Raw genomic sequence first — 22,039 nt, 5'->3', positions numbered from 1 at the left:
GATAGATGATAGATAGATAGATAGATAGATAGATAGATAGATAGATAGATAGATAGATAGATAGATAGATAGATAGATAGATAGATAGATAGATAGATAGATAGATAGATAGATAGATAAAAAGAGATTCTGGTCTTTTTTCATTTTCCACTGGATGCTATTTGTAATCTCAGTTGCCTTTGCCTCTTCTGAACCCACCTTGTTCATCTTCTGTGTGTGTGTCTGTCTGTGTGTGTGTGTGTTTGTGTTTGTGCCATTCTTTTTAGCTTCTTTAGAGCTTTGGCTTTTATTATGACCACTTTGTATTAAATTTTCCCCCAATTTCTATAATTTTCTCAAATTTCTTGTCCTTTTTCATTTATTGTTGTTCTCAGTTTCTTTGTATGTCGGTGTAGATATAACTCACTGTCTCTTTGTACCATTCTCTAGAATGTAGCGTTTTAGTTACACCCATTTCTTTCTGCCTCTGTTTCCTTTTGTTTCTTCAGCTATTTTCAATATCTTAGCAGACAGCAATTTCATCCTCTTTTGCTTTCTGCATTTCAATATATTTCTCTGGCTTTATCTTTGGTGATGTCACAAGGTTTCATCCAGAGTTCTTCAAGCACTCTATTTATCAATTCTAATCCACTAAATACATGCTTTACCTTCGCTGTATAATCATATTGAATATTGCCGAGATAATATCTTGTCTGTCTGATGAATTAAGTTGCAAGGAGGAGTTCATATGCTAGCCACAGGCAATACCAAATCTTGTTTTTGCTGATTGAATAGATCTTCTCCATCTCAGCTTGCAGAGCATATAGTAAATTTGATTTTGGGTTTGTCCGTTGACTAATGTTCATGTGTAAAGTAATCTTTCAGGCTGTTGGAAGAAGGTATTTTCTGTAAACATTGAATTTCCTTAGCAGATCTCTATTAGTCTGTCTCCAGCTTTAGTATGTATACTGAAGTCAAATTGTCCCAATATTGCAGATATTATTTAGTTCCAATTTTAAGATTCCAGTCTCCCACAATGTTTTTTGTAAGTGTTGCAAGATGCTATACAGCTGTGTCTTGAATTGGAAAATGAGACTTGGATCACTGCAATGTTAAGTGACTTGCCTTAAACTTAACATGTTGATGTTGTAGTCAAGTAGTGACTCTGGCATCTTTCTGTTCATGATGATTGCTTCTCCATTTCTGTTGCGAATTTCTTGTCTGCAATAAAGACCACATGCTCTTCAGTTTTCTGTTTAGCAAAAACCAGGCAAATCCGTATCGAACCTTAGCGTTGTATCAAAATTCATCCAGCATGTCCTGACCATACATATCTTGGTGGGCTTTCACAACTCGGAGTAGAAGTTGCAATGCTGGCTATCTTCATCAGACTATTCTGAGCAAGAAATCCCTTTTCTTCCCTCTTCCTCTTCCTCAGCCCCCAGTGCTCCTCCACAAGGAGTTTCTGTTATGACGGTGGGAACCAGCAACAGTACTAGTATAAGCATATCGTGGGAGCCACCTCCACCTGGAGAACAAAATGGGATCATTCAAGATTATCGGGTAAGATGGGTTCCTTGACAACTTTTGCAATGAGGGACACCCCCAAAAGAATGGATCTGAAGTCCTTTGGACTTCTGATGGTCATAGAAGCTGGGGAATATTATCATAGAGTTGGGTTACATGTTGTAGATTGGCTTGTCCAACTGCCTGGCCAATGCATCCATTCTTTACTCTGTTAGATACTGCAATCCAGTGATGTGCAGCTAGTTCTTTTTGCAGGGTAATGTTGTCTTCAGCCATTAGTTACTATGGTCTTCTCCTCCTCCTGGACAGGTTTGGTGTCTGGGAAACGAGACTCGCTATCACATTAATAAGACAGTGGATGGCACAATGCGTTCCACAGTTTTGATGGGGCTAATCCCTGGCATGATCTACCGCACAGAGGTTGCGGCTACCACTAGTGCTGGCATCGGAGTAAGGAGCGCCCCGATCACCATACAGATCAGTGAGTATTCGGGACTCCTTCATATGCCCACAGTTGGGGAAAAAGAGGATTCATTTCCATACAATCCTGTCCAACCAGGTGGATCACCTGGGGAAGCTCTGCAGCACATCCCTAGCATCTTCAAAGGTACAGCTGTCATATGAACGAGAGATGGTCTTTTCAGTTATGGCCTATAATAAATTGATGTGTTACGACCAAGAGGACAATGACTAAAATTACATCCACCCACTATGACTATCGTGCTTTTAGATGGTTTGAATGGTATTCATTCAAGGGCTTCTTAAATACGTTCATTCAAAGATAAACCATCTCGCAATGTCTCTCTTGCAAATGTTCCATAACTTTAGTTCTGAAACGGGAGTCAGCTGATTCCAAAAGGTAGGAAAAGTGATAAAATGCAATAGGATGAAGGAAGTGTGAGACAGACATGCAATATTGTCAGGGCAATAGAACAGTAGTTTGCTATTTTAGGGTTCCACCACAAATCAGCGAAGCCCTTATCCACGGAGACATAACCGTGAAGACTAATTCACGCCGTTCTAAGCGCTAAGGAAAAAGGCGACCCTACCGCGATGACATAATCGCGGAGGGCAAATTCGCGCATTCCCAAGCACTCAGTACCCTAAACCTAACCCTAAACCTAACCCTAAACCTAAACCTAACCCTAAACTTAATGCTAAACCTAACCCTAAACTTAATGCTAAACCTAACGCTAAACCTAATGCTAAACCTAACGCTAAACCTAACGCTAAACCTAACCCTAAACCTAACCCTAAAACAAACCCCTAAACCTAATCCTAATGCTTACCTTAATTGAAGTTGGCTTTCTGCTGCGGCGCCGTTTTAAAGCGCCCTTCTGTTGCTGCGCTGTTGTCGTGGCGGTGATGACGCGTGGTGATGACGTCACGGCTTTAGCGCCGCGATTTTATCACCGCGATTTTGACGAGCGCGGTTTTGTCGTGCCACGCTATTTTAGAACAGTGAAAGTAGAGACTCATATGATTGGCTCTCTCCTTGATATGCTAAAGGAAAACTGCAATCCTCAACCTGGTTACTGTCCTCATCTCATAACTGACCGTGCTCAAGCCTTGTACCTCTTCTGACTCCAAATGCCTTTGCCTTCCATGTTTGCTGCAGAACCCCTGCCAGACCAGGACACTGTCCCTGTGGACAATGGGGATAGTGTGAGCCTTGCTGAGCAGATCACAGGTGTCGTGAAACAACCGGCTTTCATTGCTGGCATCGGAGGAGCCTGCTGGGTCATTCTCATGTGCTTCAGCGTGTGGATCTATTGTCGCCGAAAGAAGAGAAAGGAGATGAGCCACTATACAGGCAAGATAAACTCATCTTTACTCCCAGCTCCCCACTCTAGCATTCTTAAAGGAGGGGGTAGGTGGGCTGTCTTATACTAGGTCCTTTGGCCTGTCTTTGACTAGAAGCCTACTAAGCAGAATGGGGCATCTCAGCACCATGGAGAGCTCCAATGGACTCACTTGCACCAAAGATGAAGTTGGATCCTACCCTGGAGGCTGGACCACCCCTCCTAAACCTCTTCCCTTGTTGGGGAAGGGGAAGGAAGACTTCCTTCCTCTTGCCTCCAGCTTCCCCTTCTGTTCTATACTGTGTTAATGGGCCAAGTAGAGATCTGAGTCCTGGAGGAAAATGTAACTGGGACACCCCGCCCATTTTGAGGTCTCCTTCTCCCCTTTGGTGGGTTCCCTTTAATTGGGATTTGGAACACATGTCATTTTGCATGCAATGCACCTGCTGTGCCCCATCATTTTAACTTAGACTCCCTGCCCATCCATGCTGACCCCAGCGATGACCTCCTTTGAGCTGCCTCACTCTCTGCTTGCTTCTCTTTTCAGCTTCCTTTGCCTACACGCCAGCAGGTAAGGCTTTGTGCCCCCTTCCCATTGTGTTGCTTTGTCCTCCATACCATCAATTCTCCCCTTCTTTTGTTCTCGAAAGGAGCATCCCTGAGAGTCTGCTCTGTTCTCCTTTGCAGTTTCTTTCCCCCATACGGATGGACCAGCGCGTGTCGGCAGCAGCAGGTGAGTGCGGAGGCCTGGGGCTAATTGGAAGGATTCTCCCATAAGCTTTACGTTTCTGTTTGATTGGGGCAAAATCTTGGAAGTTACAGCTACTGCAACATTTAATCAGTGAATTGATTTGGATTGATCAGTTAAATGCCTTTGGTCAACTAAGTCCTGCTAATCAAGGCATTTCTAAGGAGCAATAAACATCACAAGCATGTTCTGAAAAGACAAAGTTCTTCCCTCCCTTTTTATCTGATATTAGCTGATAACCCAGCATTGCCTGGGTATTTATAGACCTCGAAGCATTTGTCTGACAGGGAGCCATTGAGCTGGGGCTTTCTTTCCCCTACTCCCTTGCCCATCATCCCTGCCCTCTCCCTTGCCCCTCCCATGCACTCCTCTTTCCCACCCTGTCTACGATCCTGGCACTTTGCCCCAAATCCATGGGGCGCTTTCCCATTGGTCCACTGGAGGGTAAATGCCATGGCTGGCTTTCCAGAGGAAGCTGCGAAGGAACTGACATCACAAACAGTAGCCGTTCTAGGATGCCGCACTCAGTCTCTTAATGGCCCAGGCGTTCCAGAGTTATGCTGGAATGCACACACAGACACAGACATACCCCAGGGGTGTCTCCCCACCCCAGTATTTGTTTCCAGAGGAGAAGTCATCTGTGTACCAAGTTTGCTTGAAATTGCTCCAGAGTTTTGCTGGAACATACAAGAAGAAGAAGGAGGAGGAGGAGGAGGAGGAGGAGGAGGAGGAGGACGAGGAAGGAGGAGGAGGAGGAGGAGAAGGAGGAAGAAGAAGAAGAAGAAGGAAGAAGGAAGAATAGCAATAGCAATAGCAATAGCAGTAGACTTATATACCGCTTCATAGGCCTTTCAGGCCTCTCTAAGCGGTTTACAGAGAGTCAGCATATTGCCCCCAACAATCTGGGTCCTTCTTCCCCAAGAAGGAAGAAGGAAGAAGGAAGAAGGAAGAAGGAAGAAGGAAGAAGGAAGAAGGAAGAAGAAGAAGATTATTATTGAAGGAAATGATGAAACCATGATGATAATCCATCATATAACTCAGAGGTTACCCATTTTTTGGCAGGCTGTCAGTTAATCTTTATTTCAACCCCTTCAGTAGTTTTCAGTGAAGATCCCTCCAGAGTACCTTGTTTCATTATATGCCACGTTTCATGTGTCTGTTTCAGGATCATTCGAAACACTTCACCCAAAGAGAAGATTAAAAAATTAATCACCAAACAGAACAGCATGTTGGAATACAGTCATCCCTCAAATACCAAGAAATATATAAAGGGTTGCTATTGAACATTACGAGAATGCAATTATTTATTAATTAAGAAATCAGGCAAGAAAATAAATAACTCCTGCCATTTTCAGTCAAGTGTTTTCCTGTTATGTTTTTGGGCTATAATTCTCAACTCCCCAGGACACCAATTTGGGTATCTGAACATTAGCAGCAAAGTTTAAAATGTGGTGTAAGCCAAACTCCAAAATTTAAAGCTGTGCATTTTTGAACCAAAAAAATACAACACTTCCTTTAACACCTTGCTTGTTGCAACCTTGTACATATCCAAAAGATGGGTGTCCAACCTTAGGAACTTTTAAGACTTGGGGCCTTCAACTCCCAGAATTCCCTAGCCAGCCATTGGGAATTCTGGGAATTGAAGTCCACAAGTCTTAACATTTCCCTTGGTCGGATACCCCTGATAATTGAAAGTGCTTTCTTTGCCTCATAATTGAATTTAATTAAAAGACCTGTATTAAATTGAAACCATTTTTAATCAATTAATTAACTAAAGCATGCACGCTTACTCGAATTGTTTTTAAATGGCTGTCACATTAGTCACCAAATAAATAATTCTCCGTCTCTCCTCTAGCCGCCCTGGCATGCTGGCCATGGCTACCAGTGCTTCCAGCTACCCATGGCTGGCAGACTCCTGGCCAGCCCCAAATCTGCTACGGAATGGGAAGACAAAAGATCCTGGAATGGCCTGTTGTACAGGAAATCATAACGTCACTGAAAGATACTACAATGGTAAGAGCTCCATAGTGTCAAGTGTGACTCTCAGGAGCACGGAAGGTCTAGAACAGTGATGGGCAACCTTTTTGGCGTGGTGTGTCAAAAATCGGCAAAAAATCGAGCATAACTCGCGTTGTGTGTCACTTTGACAAAAACATAATTTTGCGCAATTTATAGTTTAAACTACAAAAATGTATAATTGCAATATATAATTGTATTTAATAAACCAAAAACAAATTATTTAACATACCTGCTTAGTAACTTCTTTGTTCATCAGTCGATTTGTATGTTGCCCTTGATATTATTGAACTTGTTTGGGGTGCCGTGAACCAGGGCTGTGGAGTCGGCTGCTTCCAGCTCCACGTCCTCATCAACATGCCGCTCCAGCCCGCCCCTGCTATGAATATTCCTAGTGACGCGAGGGCGAAGAATATGAATATTCATAGCGGGGGCGGGCCGGAACGGCATGTTGATGAGGACGTGGAGCTGGAAGCAGCAGACTCCACAGCCCTGCCGTGAATTGAGATAAGTGAGGGGGAGGGCGAATTCTTTAACTAACCTGCCTATTAGTGACTTTTTTGTAGACTCTCTGTGCCGGCCTGACTGGAGAGAGGCGCGCACTGTTCCCGCGCTCCTCTCCTGCGGGTCCTCTCTCGCCGCGCTGATGACGTGTGTGCGCACGGCACGCACGCCTTACCAGCAGCCCCTGCGCTCAGAAAGGGGTGGTGGCGATAAAGTAAGTGAGTGTGGGTGGGGAGATCACACGTCCCGCCCCCCCCCCCCGTTCCTCCAGCACAGATTCTTTCATCCTCGCCGGCCGTGCAGGAGCAGGAGCCGAGGATGAATCGCATGAAATCCTGTGCGTGTCACCCCAAATGGCTACGCGTGTCAGCACTGACACGCATGTCATAGGTTCGCCATCACTGGTCTAGAACTACTGCAACGTGCTCTACATGGGGCTGCCCTTGAAGAGCATTCGGAGACTTCAGCTTGTCCAGAATGCAGCCGCGCGAGCGATCGTGGGTGCACCTCGGTTCACCCACGTTACACCTATCCTCCGCGAGCTGCACTGGCTGCCTATTGGTCTTCGGATACGCTTCAAGGCACTAGTCGTCACTTATAAAGCCCGTCATGGTATTGGACCTGGGTACTTGAGAGACCGCCTGCTGCCAATTACCTCCAACAGACCGATTAGATCCCACAGATTAGGCCTCCTCCGAATTCCATCCACTGGCCAATGCCGATTGGCTACCAGCCAGAGGAGGGCCTTCTCTGTGGCTGCTCCGGCCCTTTGGAATGAGCTCCCCGTGGAGATTCGGACCCTCACCATCCTCCAGGCTTTCCGCAAAGCCCTTAAAACCTGGCTGTTCCGACAGGCCTGGGGCTGAGCCAAGGTGGCGCAGTGGTTAAATGCAGCACTGCAGGCTACTGCTAGATCAGCAGTTCAGCGGTTCAAATCTCACCGGCTCAGGGTTGACTCAGCCTTCCATCCTTCCGAGGTGGGTAAAATGAGGACCCAGATTGTTGGGGGCAATATGCTGACTCTCTGTAAACCGCTTAGAGAGGCCTGAAAGGCCTATGAAGTGGTATATAAGTCAATACTACTGCTATTTGATGAGTTCTTGTCCCCGCTCGAATTGTGTGGCTGTTGATTGTTTTTAAATTGTGGTGTTGTTTGTCCGTTGTTCCTTTTTTCCCCCGCTTGTATTCCCCCCCCCCTTACTTGGTTTGTGAGCCGCCCTGAGTCCCTCTGGGAATAGGGCGGCATAGAAATACAATAAAAAATCAAATCAAATCAACTGGCTAGCATAGAGAGTCGGAAGTCAATGCTTCTTTTTCTTTCTTTTTTTCTTATCCTTCCTCACCTCTCCTTCCCCTTTCCCTCCCCACTGCTTTCCTATTCACTTTGAATTTTACATTATTTTATAACTCAATAAAAACGTTAATGGGAGAAAACCAGAACTGGCTAGCAAGAGGCAAACATGCATTGCCTCGGCTCCCTCTTTATTTATATATTTGATATATACATAACTAAATAAAAAATCTAGCTGATCCGTGGGGGAAGAGGGTGGGCAGGCAGGCTCCAGTAAGAAGCTGGATCTTTTAAAGGAAGTGGCTGAGAGATGTTTCCCACCCAAGAGAAAAAACTGAAACAGGATTTTGAAAATACAACAAGGACCCCCCTTTTCTCTCTCTCTCTCGATAAGTTCAAATAAAAGACCTACAGATGTTAGAGGCATTTGGAATTGAGGCACCCTTAATCTGCTTCAGCTCAACCCGTAAACCTGGTAAAGGCTCACAACATCTGTCCTTGTTTACAGATGCTGGGATTTCTAATTACATTGCTCAGACAGAGAAGTTTGGGACGGGGGTGTCCGATGGCCCCATATACAGCACCATTGACCCGGCCAGTGATGACATGAGGACCTTCAATGGGGCATTTTCCCAGCACACCACCCCATATGCCACAACTCCTGTGGTACCATATGGTGCAACTCATCTACACTCACCTGATGAAGAGGAAGGCCAATGGAACAACGAGCCTGGCATCTCTACCATCCAGTATGCCCAGCCCGACCGGGGCAGGGTGGAGAGTGGTAGGGACCATAAGCCTACAAGAAGCTAGACCATGGACGTACTCAAATGTTTGATAGTACAAGTCTAATTAAGATGTGGCTAGGGTAGGCAAGTTAGAGATGATGGAAATTGTAGCCTACACTCTCCCTAGTCTAGAGATCTTCCTCTGCCCTTCCCATCCTCTCCAAGTGTATCATGTATCTAGTCTCAACTTGCAATGTGGTCCTCTTGTCTTGAGAAGAATAGGCCTGGCATTTCCTAGAAAAAGGTAATTCATCATTGATGACAATGCGATACAATACGTGTAGCATAAAAATGCATAACATCTTGTTCAAGAGAAACACAAATTGCTGCAGGAAGATTAGGAGAACTATAAAGTTAGCATACTGAGGTGACCTCTTTAAGAAAACATGCAGGTTCATTAATTTTAATAAGAGTTGTTCTTTGCAGATAGGACTAGGCTGGCAACCAAAGTCTTTTACCGTAATGGAAGGTCTAACTTCTCTCTTTCCGTAGTTGCTAAACCTGGGAAACAGAAATCGATGGGGAAGCCAGTAAAAACACCATCCCTCAACTGGACAGAAGTGCTGCCCCCACCACCATCTGCCAATGAGCTGAGCCAATATGTGGAGGAGGAAGAGGAGGAGGAAGAAGAAGAAGAAGAGGAAGAAGAACTAGAACTCACGTAAGGCCCATCGGAGGACTGGGAAATTACATGTATTTTACTGTGTTTTTTCTGCTGAAAGAGCTTGGCACTGAAAAGTGGGTTTCATGTTCATATTAAGGCTGAGTTTGCACTTGAATTTTGACCAGCTTTTTCCAGGAGTAATGCATTTTCCTGTAGTACAGACTGCCCTAATGGTCTGCTTAGGAACAGAGAGGAACGTACGAGAGGAAAAATAATTATAATCAGTATTGCCAGTTTTGAGGTCAATAGTTCCACGCAGGATATCTTCAACTGACTCAAAAATCAAGTTTTAACCTCCAGAACCCTTAAATGCCCCTCTGCCTATGACTTTCTTCTCCCTTAATTTCTCCCTATTGATGCTACAAGGAGCATGCGTCTGTTCAATTAGGTTACTAGTTGAGTATTGGGAGCCTAGTCTTCCCAACTAGTTTATTGGCTGAGTTCATTCAACATATTTTTTTTCATTCAACATAATCACCTTTAAAGCCCTACATGGCCTAGGACCCGGATATCTACGAGACCGTCTTCTGCCGCATACCTCCCTAAGACCGGTAAGATCGCACAGGATGGGCCTTCTCCAGGTGCCATCAGCTGGACAATGCCGGCTGGCGACGCCTCGGAGTAGGGCCTTCTCTGTTGCCTCTCCGGCCCTATGGAACGAGCTACCCCCAGAGATCCGGGCCCTACCCACTCTCATGGCCTTCCGTAAAGCTATCAAAACCTGGCTTTTCCAGCAGGCCTGGGACTGTTGACCTCTTGATTGAGGTCCAGCCCCGCTTAGACTGGGTGCATGTTGTGCTTCTTTTAATTTGTTGTGTCCTATCTGTTTTAACCCTTTTTAATATTTCTTATTTCTTATTTCTGTAAGCCGCCCGGAGTCCTCCGGGATTGGGCGGCCTATAAATTCAATAAATGGAAATGGAAAATAATTAAACCAGCTCATTGAAAACCTAGAAAATGCTCTAAGCTTGGTTTTGCTTTGTCTCACTTTAGTTGTCGTTTGTAGCAGTTGATGGCTCAAATGTTCACTATGAGCCCAAACAAATTAATTTAGTAACTACATTAAGCATCTTTTAGTCCACTGACAGCCATGTAGATTGCTGGATGGCTTACTTTAGGCATCGATGAATCCATGACGTGCTTTGCTTGGTTTGTTGCACATATGTGTAGGTGAGAGTTCTAATGGCTTAATATTACTTATGAACAAACACATGGCACACCAAAACCGCGGTACACTACAGCGCGCCCGAAGAAAGCGCGTACGTGACATCAGTAGCAGCGCGACAAATAAAATTAAAAATAAATTAAATTAAAATTAAAATAAAATTAAAGCAAGCCGATTCACATGAAGGTAAGGGTTAGGTTTAGGGTTAGGTTTAGGGTTAGGTTAAGGGTTAGGGTTAGGTTTAGGGTTACGTTAAGCGTTAGGATTAGGTTTAGGGTTAGGTTAAGGGTTAGCGTTAGGTTTAGCGTTAGGTTAAGGGTTAGGTTTAGGGTTAGGTTTAGGGTTAGGTTAAGGGTTAGGCTTAGGGTTAGGTTTAGGGTTAGGTTTGGGGGGGTTAGGTTTAGATTTACGCATTAATTTTAAGTTTACCGCTCACAGCGTGCTGTTTTCGTCACGCTGTGATGATGTCACGTACGCACTTTCGTCGAGCGCGCTTTAGTGTACCGCGGTTTTGTGGTGGAACTGAACAAACATATGTTTAATAAACGATGGTTAAAATAAGTCCTGGCTTAAGACAATGTATGAACCTTTGATAGGTCAGAGGTGGAGGAATGGTGTCCACCTCTGCCAGAGAGGACCTACTTAATGGAGAACATCCAGGAAGAAGAATGTCCTCCTCCACCACCTCGCAACGATGCCTCTTCTCCTGCAAATTCCTATGGACAGCAGTCCACGGCAACTCTGACTCCCTCGCCACGGGAAGAGATGAGAGCTTCAGAGGACATTCCCAGGCTGCACCACTTTGAGATTCCCCATCTGCCCAGGTATGAGGCTCCCCAAGTCTGCAGTCTAGGCTTACGATGTCACCTTTAATGTGGCCCTCAGAGACTCCACATTCCTCCTAATGATCTGCAGAAGCTTTACGGTCAGTATCTGTGGTGTCTCTTTGCTATGGGAAGCGACTGAGCAAGAGAAGGGTCCTTTTAGGCAGATGTTAATCCACTGCAGTTTGAGTGCTAATATAGACTTGACCATAGAGAGGAGCCGAGGTGGCGCAGTGGTTAGGGTGCAGTACTGCAGGCCACTTCAGCTGACTGCTATCTGCAGTTCAGCGGTTCAAATCTCACCGGCTCAAGGTTGACTCAGCCTTCCATCCTTCCGAGGTGGGTAAAATGAGGACCCGGATTGTTGTTGGGGGGGCGATATGCTGACTCTGTAAACCGCTTAGAGAGGGCTGAAAGCCCTATGAAGCGGTATATAAGTCTAACTGCTATATTGAATCACTTTCAATAAATACATCATTCTCTTATCAATGTGTGCCATTAATTCTTTTGATGAATTGGGAAAAAAGGAGGAAGATATATTAAGTAAGGAAATAACCCCCCAAGATACCCTTCGCCCCCTCTAGTGTTTGGTACAATGGAAAGTGAAAGCAGACAGGGCCTGTCATGTTGATGGTGTTCAAGCATGCTATCTGAAGTCTAAAGCTATGCCTAGTCTCCAAAAACATCTGATAATGTTCTACATTTAAGTGATTTAGAAAATTGGGACATCTCAAAAACCTGTCCATTTAATCTGTTGCTCCTTTGCTTCGCAGGCGGTTACCCAATGGCTCAGGTCCCTTGCCAAGGCCCTCAAGTCCTCCCTTGACTCAGTCTAATCCCAATCTAAACCTGCCCGAAGAGAGGTCAGAAGCCATGCTTCCCAGGCACAGTCACCGGCGTAACCTGAGCCAAACACCAGCGCACAGTGCAGAGAATGTGGACTCCCCGGGTCAAGGTGAGTTCATCTTCTAAAGCGCTCTTCCTAGGTGTTCCCATAGCATCACAGGAACAGGGATGGCCGTGGCATCCTCGTTGAAGAGAACTGGCTTCCTGTTACAGGAAGAGTAAAATATTTGTAGTGACATGTAGTCCTGATTTACAACTGTAATGGAGCTTTTTCCAGTTCTAAGTCATGACAATTATAAAGTGGGTCATCCATGTGTGGATTTGATTTTATTACTCTTTGCTTGATTGTTAAGTGAATACCATAATTGTTAAGCGAATGCCATGCTTATGTAAAGCCATTGTTTGCTATTGGGTATTTTTGCTAAAAACAGAAGTAAATAGTTTTCAGCAAAAATATCATCTATCTATCTATCTATCAATCGATCTATCTATCTATCTATCTATCTATCAATCGATCTATCTATCTATCGATCGATCGATCGATCTATCGATCTACCTACATACCTACATACCTACCTATCTATAATCTATCATCTATCATCTGACTGACTGTCTCTCTATCTATCATCTATCTATCTATCTATCTATCTATCTATCTATCTATCTATCTATCTATCATCTATCATCTGACTTTCTATCTATCATCTATCATCTATCAATCATCTGACTTTCTGTCTATCATCTATCATCTATCTATCATCTTTCTATCTTTCTATCTTTCTATCTTTCTATCTTTCTATCTTTCTATCTTTCTATCTTTCTATCTTTCTATCTTTCTATCTTTCTATCTTTCTATCTTTCTATCTTTCTATCTTTCTATCTTTCTATCTTTCTATCTTTCTATCTTTCTATCTTTCTATCTTTCTATCTTTCTATCTTTCTATCTTTCTATCTTTCTATCTTTCTATCTTTCTATCTTTCTATCATCTATCTATCTATCTATCTATCTATCATCTATCAATCATCTGATTTTCTGTCTATCATCTATCATCTATCTGTCTGTCTGTATGTATGTATGTATGTCTACCATCTGTCTAGCTATCTAGCAATCATCATCTATCTATCTATTAGCTATCTAGCTATGTAGCTATAATCATCTGTCTGTGTCTGTCTGTCTGTCCGTCCGTCCGTCCGTCCATACATCCATCCATCCATCTATCGATCTATCGATCTATCTATCTATCTCATCTATCTCATCTATTTAGAGGATTTATATGGCTGTCTACTCACTCTCAGTGACTCTAGGCTGCTTACGAACAACCAGTTGTGGTCATTTGACCATGGGAAATATCCATAAATGCAGGCCAGTTGCCAAGAGCTTGAAATGTGGTTATGTGACTATGATGGGGGCTTGGCTGTCAGAACTTTGAAACCTGGTCCTAAGTATTTCAGGGGGGGGGGGGAGCCATGATAACTTTGAACAGTCTCTAAGTGTCATAAATTGAGGACTGCATGTAATTGCGCGATGGAAGACTAATTCCCTTTGAGGCTTTCAAGAGTCTCCATGGTGCAGTGCTTAGCTCATTAGACTGGGAGGACCAGGTTCAGAGTCCCCTTGTAGTCAATACCATGAAAATTACTGTCCTGTCTCATGGGTTATTGGAGGCTAAAAGGTGAAGTGCTTGGGGCCTTCAGGTTGACCTGAATATGAGGAAATCAGCCATTATGCTGGAGTTCACCCATCACCCAAACCCAAAATCCAACATGCCACATGACGCCTTAGCATAATGTGCATATTTTGCCTGTGTTTTTTAATCCATTTAGCACAGGTGAGCAATTCTGAGCTTTGCCAATAAGTTGTTGGGGAAAGCTAAGTTATTACTGACGTTGGGCTTTTACTGGCAGGCAAGACCCATCCCAGCCTTGGTGATGTTTTGCTTCCTCTGGGTCAGAAAGGAAAAGGCAAAAAGAAATCCAAGTCCAGCCACTATCGTCGAGAGAAGAAACAAGGAGGTAACTCCCACGTTTGTGCTATACAGTGTTAAATCCTCTTCTGTTCTCTTGATTCCTGTTGAGTGCATGAACAAACCTATAGACAGTCTTCTTGGCAATGCGTTCAGAAGTGGTCTTCCTTTGTCTCCTCCTTCCTAGGGCCGAGAGAGAATGGCTGGCCCAAAGTCACCCAGTTGGCTTCATGCCTAAGGCAGGATTCAAATTCAGTCTCCTGGTTTTTTTAGCCTCAGATCGGTAACCACTATACGAAACTGGCTTGATGCCTTTAATTATAGCATCCTCTTAATTCCATTACCTAATCGGTTTAGTTCCTCCATGTACCAAGAAGCAGCCACTCACATCTGGAAAGCATCTACTTTCCACTTCCTTTTAAAGAATCTTGCTCACACCATTGTTTTCAGGAACGCATTTAATGTTTTCTTTCTCGTATCGCAGGCAAGCCACATGTTGAAAGTATTAAATTGGGACTCAGCCATTAGGGACCAATGAAGCAATGTACTAAGCAGAATGGCTACTTATTTAAAAGGCTAATAAGCCACCATTTAGGGCTGGAGAGAGGAACGCAGAGCCCCAGGATGGTAGCGTGCCCGCTAAAATCCTCGAGAACAACCCTGGTTTGGTTTTGTGATGTTTAACATGTGTATCCACACATGTGATCTCCTTGTCACAATTGCAAGATGTTTAGATTCTCACAATGCTCATATGAGATTTCCATTTTGGTTTGATTGGGTATTCAGGCCATTGCATGAGGTCACATCATGACCTCCATGGCCCAAAGGTTAGGTCAAATCCTACTTAGGGAAGAAATTAAAGCAAGGGGTCCTTACTGCTCTCTGAGCTTGGTTGTTTTCTTGTAGATGTTTCTTTGCCCAAACTAGGTAACATCTTAGCACTGATGATGCTACCTAGTTTGAGTAATGAAACATCTGCAAGGAAACAACCAAGTTGAGACAGCATCAAGAACCCCTCATTTCAACCCTGAGCTGGAAATATTCTCCTTTATAGATATGAAAGCTTTTCACCTGGAAGCATCCGGGGTGATCTGTGAGGGGAGGAGTCATTTTTGGTTTGCTCCACATCTGTAGCTACTGGCTGGTTGTCTGGACACTCCAGTTCTGAAGTAAGCTAGCCAATGACAAACTCTGCATTTGCTGACATTGGTCCTGATCTTCCCACTTGCTTTTGGTTCCTGCTAATAACAGCAAGCAGTTCTGCTCTTTTAGTAACTACAACTGAAGTACTGAACAACTGAAGTCCATCTGATTCTCCAAGCACCACCACTCAGAGTGCAGCACATACCATTCTGAGATTTTCAGGTTCCTAAGGCTGCCAGTATGAATGCTCTAAGACAGGGGTCTCCAAACTTGGCAATTTTAATGCTGGTGGAGTTCAACACTCTACTTCAACTTTAAGACTTGCGGACTTCAATTCCCAGCTGAGGGATTCCAGGAGTTGAAGTCCACAAGTCTAAAAGTTGCTAAGTTTGGAGGCCCCTTGCTCTAAGGTGAATCTTTTGGTTCCACCACAAAACCGTGGAGGACAAAATCGTGCTCGACGAAAGCGCGCATTTGACGTCATCACAGCGCGACGAAAACATCGCGCTGTGATCAAAAAATGTAAAAATAAAGTGAAAACCTTACCCTAACCCCCCCAAACCTAACCCTAAACCTAACCCTAAACCTAACCCTTAACCTAACCCTAAATCTAACCCTAAACCTAACCGTTAACGTAACGCTAAACCTAACGCTAACCCTTAACCTAACGCTAAACGTAACCCTAACGCTCTAAACCTAACCCTAACCCTAAACCTAACCCTTACCTTTATGTGAATCGGCTTGCTTTAATTTTAATTTTATTTCAATTTTTAATGTTTTTCGTCGCGCTGTGATGACGTCAAATGCGCGCTTTCGTCGAGCGCGATTTTGTCCTCCGCGGTTTTGACGGGTCACGAATCTTTTGAATACATTGGAGGACTGAAGACCTTTCAGGGACTTCGTAGAAAGCGAGAGCGGATGCTTTAATCCTCCGTTCTACTTGCAGATCTGCCGCCACCACCTTTGCCACCACCTGCAGAAGATCTCGGCAGCTCTGCTCCAGACAGCACCCCGCGTCTGAACTGTGAGCCTTCTTTAGAGAAAGACCTCAACGGTTCCTCAGCCATGGAGAGGAAAGTTGCCCATCGTACAGTGGCTGGCCAGCTCTACCAACAGCACCGAGATGGTAATGTTAGTCATAGGAAGCCTTTCTCATACTACGGGTGGATTGATTGCGAGATTGCGTATTGATCTGGAATCACGGGCCAGCGAGATGAATAATCATCCATCTCCTGCTTTTGAAGGAAGATGACTACTTGGGAGCTCCTTGAAAATTCAAGGAGGAGGGCCTGTTGTTTCATCTTGGAAATGTTCTTTTCTGCTGCAGTTACTATAGCAGTGTTTCTCAACCTTGGCAACTTGAAGATGTCTGGACTTCAACTCCCAGAATTCCCCCAGCCAGCATTTGCTGGCTGGGGGAATTCTGGGAGTTGAAGTCCAGACATCTTCAAGTTGCCAAGGTTGAGAAACACTGTACTATAGAAAGGTCAAGCACGGGGTTTGGCAAATTGAATTGTTATATAAAAAAATAGAAATCTGCTTGCTTTTCCCATTTGAAAAATGTAGAGCTTCTGCTCGTTTGATGTACGTTTCACCTTTCAACAGAATGAGTCTCAAAGCAGTTTGCAGTAGATTTCAATACAGGTACTCCTCGCCTTACAAGCATTCATTTAGCGACCATTTGAAGTTACTACAACACGTAAAACGTGAGCTACAACCAATCCTCACAGTCACGGGGTAGAAATCCAGGTGCTTAGCAACTGACATTGGATCGAATGTCATTTGTGCCCTTCCCAGCTATCTTCCAACAAGCAAAGGCAGTGAGGGAAGCTGGATTTATGTAATGACAATGTGATTCACTTAGCAACTGCATGATTTGCTTAATAACGTGGCAGAAAAGGTCATGAAATTGGGCATGACTCACTGAAATCACCATCTTGCTTAATAATGAAAATTCTGGTTTCAATTGTAGTTGTATGTCGAGGACTTCCTATAATAAAGACATATACAGCAAACCAGATTGCTCTCGGTCCTTTGGGCAATGGATGGTCTTCCTGTTTTTCCAGTTTTGCTTTGGCAGAGTGACAAAATGTGAATGTCTATACTTAAATCCTCCCTCCACTACAGACAGACAGACAGACAGACAGACAGACAGACAGACAGACAGAGACATATATATAGATACATAGATAGACAGAAAGACAGACAGACAGACAGAGAGAGAGAGAGAGAGATAGACAGACAGACAGACAGACAGACAGACAGATAGATAGATAGATAGATAGATAGAGATACATAGATACATAGATAGACAGAAAGACAGACAGAGAGAGAGAGAGAGAGAGAGAGAGAGAGAGAGAGAGAGAGAGATACATAGATACATAGATAGACAGAAAGACAGACAGAGAGAGAGAGAGAGAGAGAGAGAGAGAGAGAGAGAGATAGATAGATAGATGATAGATAGAGACATAGATAGATAGATGATAGATAGATTGTTAGATAGATAGATAGATAGATAGATAGATAGATAGATAGATAGAGATACATAGATACATAGATAGACAGAAAGACAGACAGACAGAGACATAGATAGATAGATAGATAGATAGATAGATAGATAGATAGATAGATAGATAGATAGATAGATAGATAGATAGAGACATAGATAGATAGATAGATAGATAGATAGATAGATAGATAGATAGATAGATAGAGACATAGATAGATAGATAGATAGATAGATAGATAGATAGATAGATAGATAGATAGATAGATAGATAGATAGATAGATAGATGATAGATGATAGATAGATAGATAGATAGATAGATAGATAGATAGATAGATAGATAGATAGATAGATAGATAGATAGATAGAGATAGGTAGATAGATGATAGATAGATAGATGATAGATAGATAGACATAGATAGATAGCTACAGTTCCCAGAGTTCTTAGTGCCTAAGTTGCTGTTTCTGAGGCACTTGGAGAGAAAGGAGGTGTGTTAGTTCAGCTTACGATCCAAGCTAGTGAAGAATTTCTGGAGGAATCAACATAACTCTAGATCATGCAGGTGACCATTACGAGCAGGGGTTTCTACAATTAATCACTCTCCTCACCTCTAACTCCCCTTTACTTTTTGGCACTTCCACAAGACCTAATTATGGAGATTAGGCGATCTCTTTCAAGACCCACAACTTTTATTTGTAATGCCACTTTGTTGAATTATGCAGCTGACAAGGACCATTTGCTTGCTGTACTGAGCCCAGAATTTTCCTGTTCTCTGGGCTGAATTTTTGCCAAGACAGATGCTCGGAAGTTGCTTCTTAAGTAGGTTTTTTTTGAAGAGCAGGAATTAGAGGTAATTTGAAATGATCACACAGGTATGGGTGATGTTCATTCAAGGACTTGAAATGAATCGACAGCTGTTATTTCATGATTTTGAGTGTGCTCACAAACATCTACTTACCTAGAAAAGGATGATTGATGGAAGAGGGGGTGATTATTCTTATTTTTATCCCATCCTTATTTCCACAACTGTGTAGACTGCAAAACAGCTGTGGTGTGCATTGCTAGAGAAACTGTTGCTTTTCTCTGGTTTGTTTTAAACTCTCTTGTTGGGTGTCTCTTGGCAGAAGAAGAAATTATTCCCTACAACAAGCCCAGCTTTCTCTCCCGGAGCCAGATGTCAAGCAATTGCTCTACAACAGGAAGCTCTTCTTCCAGGGGTTCCACGGCATCCAGAGGCCATGGATCAGGACGCAGCCGGACAACAGGGGATCGCAATGAGGTGACTGCACAGGGCTCCCTGCTGCCCCCATTTTCCCTTTTCTTTTGCATGATTGAAGGAGGGGTTCAAAACCCTTGTTTGGGATGGGCTGAGAAAGGTTGGCTGGCTGTCACACAAAGCTGATAGACCCATCAAGATCTCAAGAACAACTAAAAAGGAGGTGTATCCTGACGTGTATTAGAACCACAGAATCTGGGAAGAGTATTAACTCTTTGTTCTGCTTGGACTCTTCTGGATTGCTCATTGGATATGGAGCAGACAAACCAAGCATTAGATTAGCTCACAGTGCCTGCAGTATACAACCTGCTAAATTGTATGCCATGTTTAAGATAAAACAAAGCATTATATTTTGAGTGTTGTATTAAATAGATCAGTGGGGTCTATAAACCAAGATTTATCTTTTCCCCCCCACATTAATGAGCAAACATGTGAGGTCTTAAACTACCTAAATAATGTTTTTAATAAGATTCCTAGATCAGTGCATCTAAGGGAGCTTTGTCCAGGCAAAATTTTAACTCCAATCATGTCAGTGGTGGGTTTCAAAAACATTTGGAACCTACTCTGAGGGTGTGGCCTCCTTTGTGGGATGGCTTGCTGGCCATGTCACCTAGTGGGAGTAGCTTGCCGGCCATGTGTTCTCTCTCTCTCTCTCTCTCTCTCTCTCTCTCTCTCTCTCTCTCTCTCTTTCCTTCCTTTTGTCTCTCTGTCTCTTTTTTCTTTTTTTCTTTCATCTCTCTCTCACTCTTTTTCTTTCTTTTTTCTTTCTTTCTTTATGTATTTCTTCCTTTCTTTCGTTCTCTTTCTCTCTCTCTCTGTGTCAGTCTGTCTGTCTGTCTGTCTGTGGGGGGGAGGCGTGGGGGGTTTCAAAAATGTTTGGAACCTCTTCTGTAGGTGTGGCCTGCTTTCCGGGTCCACTGGTGGAACCTCTTCTAACCGGTTCTACCGAATAGGTGCGAACTGGTAGGAACCCACCTCTGAATCATGTCCTTGTTATGCTAGAGACTTGATTCAGATCTCCTTCAACTCTATAGTAGTTGCACTAGTGAGTCCAATCATAGGTAGCTTGACTTTTAGAGACAATAATCAAAGTGGGTTTAGAAAAAAATTTAGATACGTTAAGCAGGGAATTGGCAAATCATTGGTGGTGGGGGAGAATGAAATAACACTTAAAACCTTGGAGATATGTGTGAGCCAAAACATTTACAGGTTGGTAATAATCTGCATTCATGCACATCAAAATAGACCAGAGCTGCTTCTGTCTCCCTCAGTTCCTTCTTCCTTCTTCAGAAATCACCGATGATTGCTAGTTTGCTGTTGCTCTTAGCTTTGCGATGCCAATAATCTAAGTGCTCCCCATAAACTGCTAGGAAATACCAGTCGGGGTCAGTTACTGGCAACTAGCCAAGATACGGCTCAACCAGGCAGTGAGAAAAGTGGGCAGGGGTCCAGATGTGTGATCTACAGGTGGCCCATCTGGATTCTAAGCAGCCTGGGGCGATGGGCTTTGAGAAGGAGATAAATGGGCCCCTTTTTTTTTTAACCTGGATGATGCAATACAGAAAGGCAAACAAATGACAGGAACAAGCATACTGATGTGTTCTCTTCTTGCATTTTCAGGAGAAAAGATGAAACCAAACGCCATTGGCATGAGCAAAGCAAGGTTATGAGTTTGACATCTGGAGACTTGGGGCCTGGTGGTTTTCTGTGCATCTAATTTATGATCCTTCCAAAGGAGCAGTTCGGCCTGGCTCCATGTAAATAGGTTTGTTTTCCTGGAGGTTGACGGTCCCTGAGAGGCAAGGAAACTGTATTTATAAATGGAGACAAAGAGACATTCAAGCCTTGAGGCTCGTTGGGCCTGTTTGGGAAGAGGCTGGGCATTTTTCGAGATGGGGAGATTGGCGCCACTAGCAGTGGTGGGTAAGAAGTGGGAGACGAGGCAGAAAAATGAAGTGGATCTGCAGACATTCAGCTCCTGTTGGGCCCTGAAAGAGCCCATCACATCAAGCACATAATCAGATGCTGCCCAGGTGCTTCGCCCTGCCTGCCATAAAGCAGGGCTCCGTGGGGATTTCTTTGGTAGCTAATGAATCCTTTTGTAAAATGGCCAATAAAGCTATTTGTTAACCTGAGTCTTGCTGAGCAATCTGTGCTTTTTTTTCCCCCTCCCCTGGTGATGCATCCTCACGGATATTGTAACACAGGTAGTTTGCCTGTTCCACCTCCCTTTCCAAAAAGGAATTGCCAGAAACTTCAGCGTTTTTGCTTTATCGAATTGCACAAAGTTGCAGCAACTTTCCTGTTGCAGCAGATTGTGGTTAGTAATCTACTTACGAAAGAGCAGGACTTGAGACCACGAAAGTGAGAGAAACAGGTTTATTGGATGCATCGAGTTCAGCGTGTTCACACACCAACATCTGAACTGACCTGAGCTCTGCCCAGGATCCTACTTTTATGCCGTGTTCCACACGGTACATTCTCAAGGCGTTTCCATACACGAGACAAGCATGACATTTCAAAAGGGGAAGTTCACTTGGACTGTTACAGCAAAGTACATAGGAGAAATATAAAAAAGAGAAGTTCCTATTTCATCTCCAGCTTTTTACCTCTGTTCTATCTCTCACCCACGTCTGGCTTCCTGTGCCTCCACTTTACAGGGTCTTGCCACACAGTTCAGCCCTATTTGTAATACTTATGAGGACGTTGAGGAGAAGGTTCACTGCAGCTAAAAGTCACCTTTGGGGCTCCAGGGCACTGGAATAAAAGCCAAACTAAAATGAATTTATAAGGTCCATTCTATTAAGACCACCTAACCTGGCCAGCCACTGGTGGGTTTACCTGTGCAACCCATGCTGTATCATTCCGAGGGCCAGAAATATGAAACAGAAGGATGAGGTCAATCTTGTCTTGGCTACATCATGAAGCTATAGACTGTGGTTTACGAGCCTCCCAACTGGCTGAGTTCAAGCAACGCACTAAGCCTCAAGCAAG

The 22,039-nt window shown here is 43.7% G+C and overlaps 1 protein-coding gene across 1 annotated transcript in view; it reads left to right on the top strand.

Moving 5' to 3' along the window:
- The window catches only part of ROBO3 (roundabout guidance receptor 3), a 233,956-nt gene extending 212,776 nt beyond the window's left edge, over positions 1 to 21,180 (top strand). Inside the window, exons 15-28 of the mRNA XM_087706316.1 lie at positions 1,418 to 1,542; positions 1,816 to 1,987; positions 3,125 to 3,319; positions 3,856 to 3,879; positions 3,996 to 4,041; positions 5,912 to 6,069; positions 8,376 to 8,651; positions 9,148 to 9,316; positions 11,081 to 11,308; positions 12,082 to 12,263; positions 14,060 to 14,167; positions 16,208 to 16,387; positions 18,894 to 19,048; positions 20,666 to 21,180. Coding sequence (XP_087562442.1) covers positions 1,418 to 1,542; positions 1,816 to 1,987; positions 3,125 to 3,319; positions 3,856 to 3,879; positions 3,996 to 4,041; positions 5,912 to 6,069; positions 8,376 to 8,651; positions 9,148 to 9,316; positions 11,081 to 11,308; positions 12,082 to 12,263; positions 14,060 to 14,167; positions 16,208 to 16,387; positions 18,894 to 19,048; positions 20,666 to 20,677 — 2,030 coding nt within the window. The 3' untranslated portion in view covers positions 20,678 to 21,180. The remainder of the gene's footprint in view (positions 1 to 1,417; positions 1,543 to 1,815; positions 1,988 to 3,124; positions 3,320 to 3,855; positions 3,880 to 3,995; positions 4,042 to 5,911; positions 6,070 to 8,375; positions 8,652 to 9,147; positions 9,317 to 11,080; positions 11,309 to 12,081; positions 12,264 to 14,059; positions 14,168 to 16,207; positions 16,388 to 18,893; positions 19,049 to 20,665) is intronic.
- The last annotated feature ends 859 nt before the right edge of the window (positions 21,181 to 22,039 follow it).

This window comes from Thamnophis sirtalis, unplaced genomic scaffold (genome assembly GCF_051295495.1).
Source record: "Thamnophis sirtalis isolate CommonGarterSnake01/CBP01778 unplaced genomic scaffold, rThaSir2_p1.2 scaffold_2, whole genome shotgun sequence".
NCBI classification, from domain to species: domain Eukaryota; kingdom Metazoa; phylum Chordata; class Lepidosauria; order Squamata; family Natricidae; genus Thamnophis; species Thamnophis sirtalis.
Note: the sequence above shows the minus strand (reverse complement) of the source record. Positions and strands in the feature narration are given on the sequence as shown.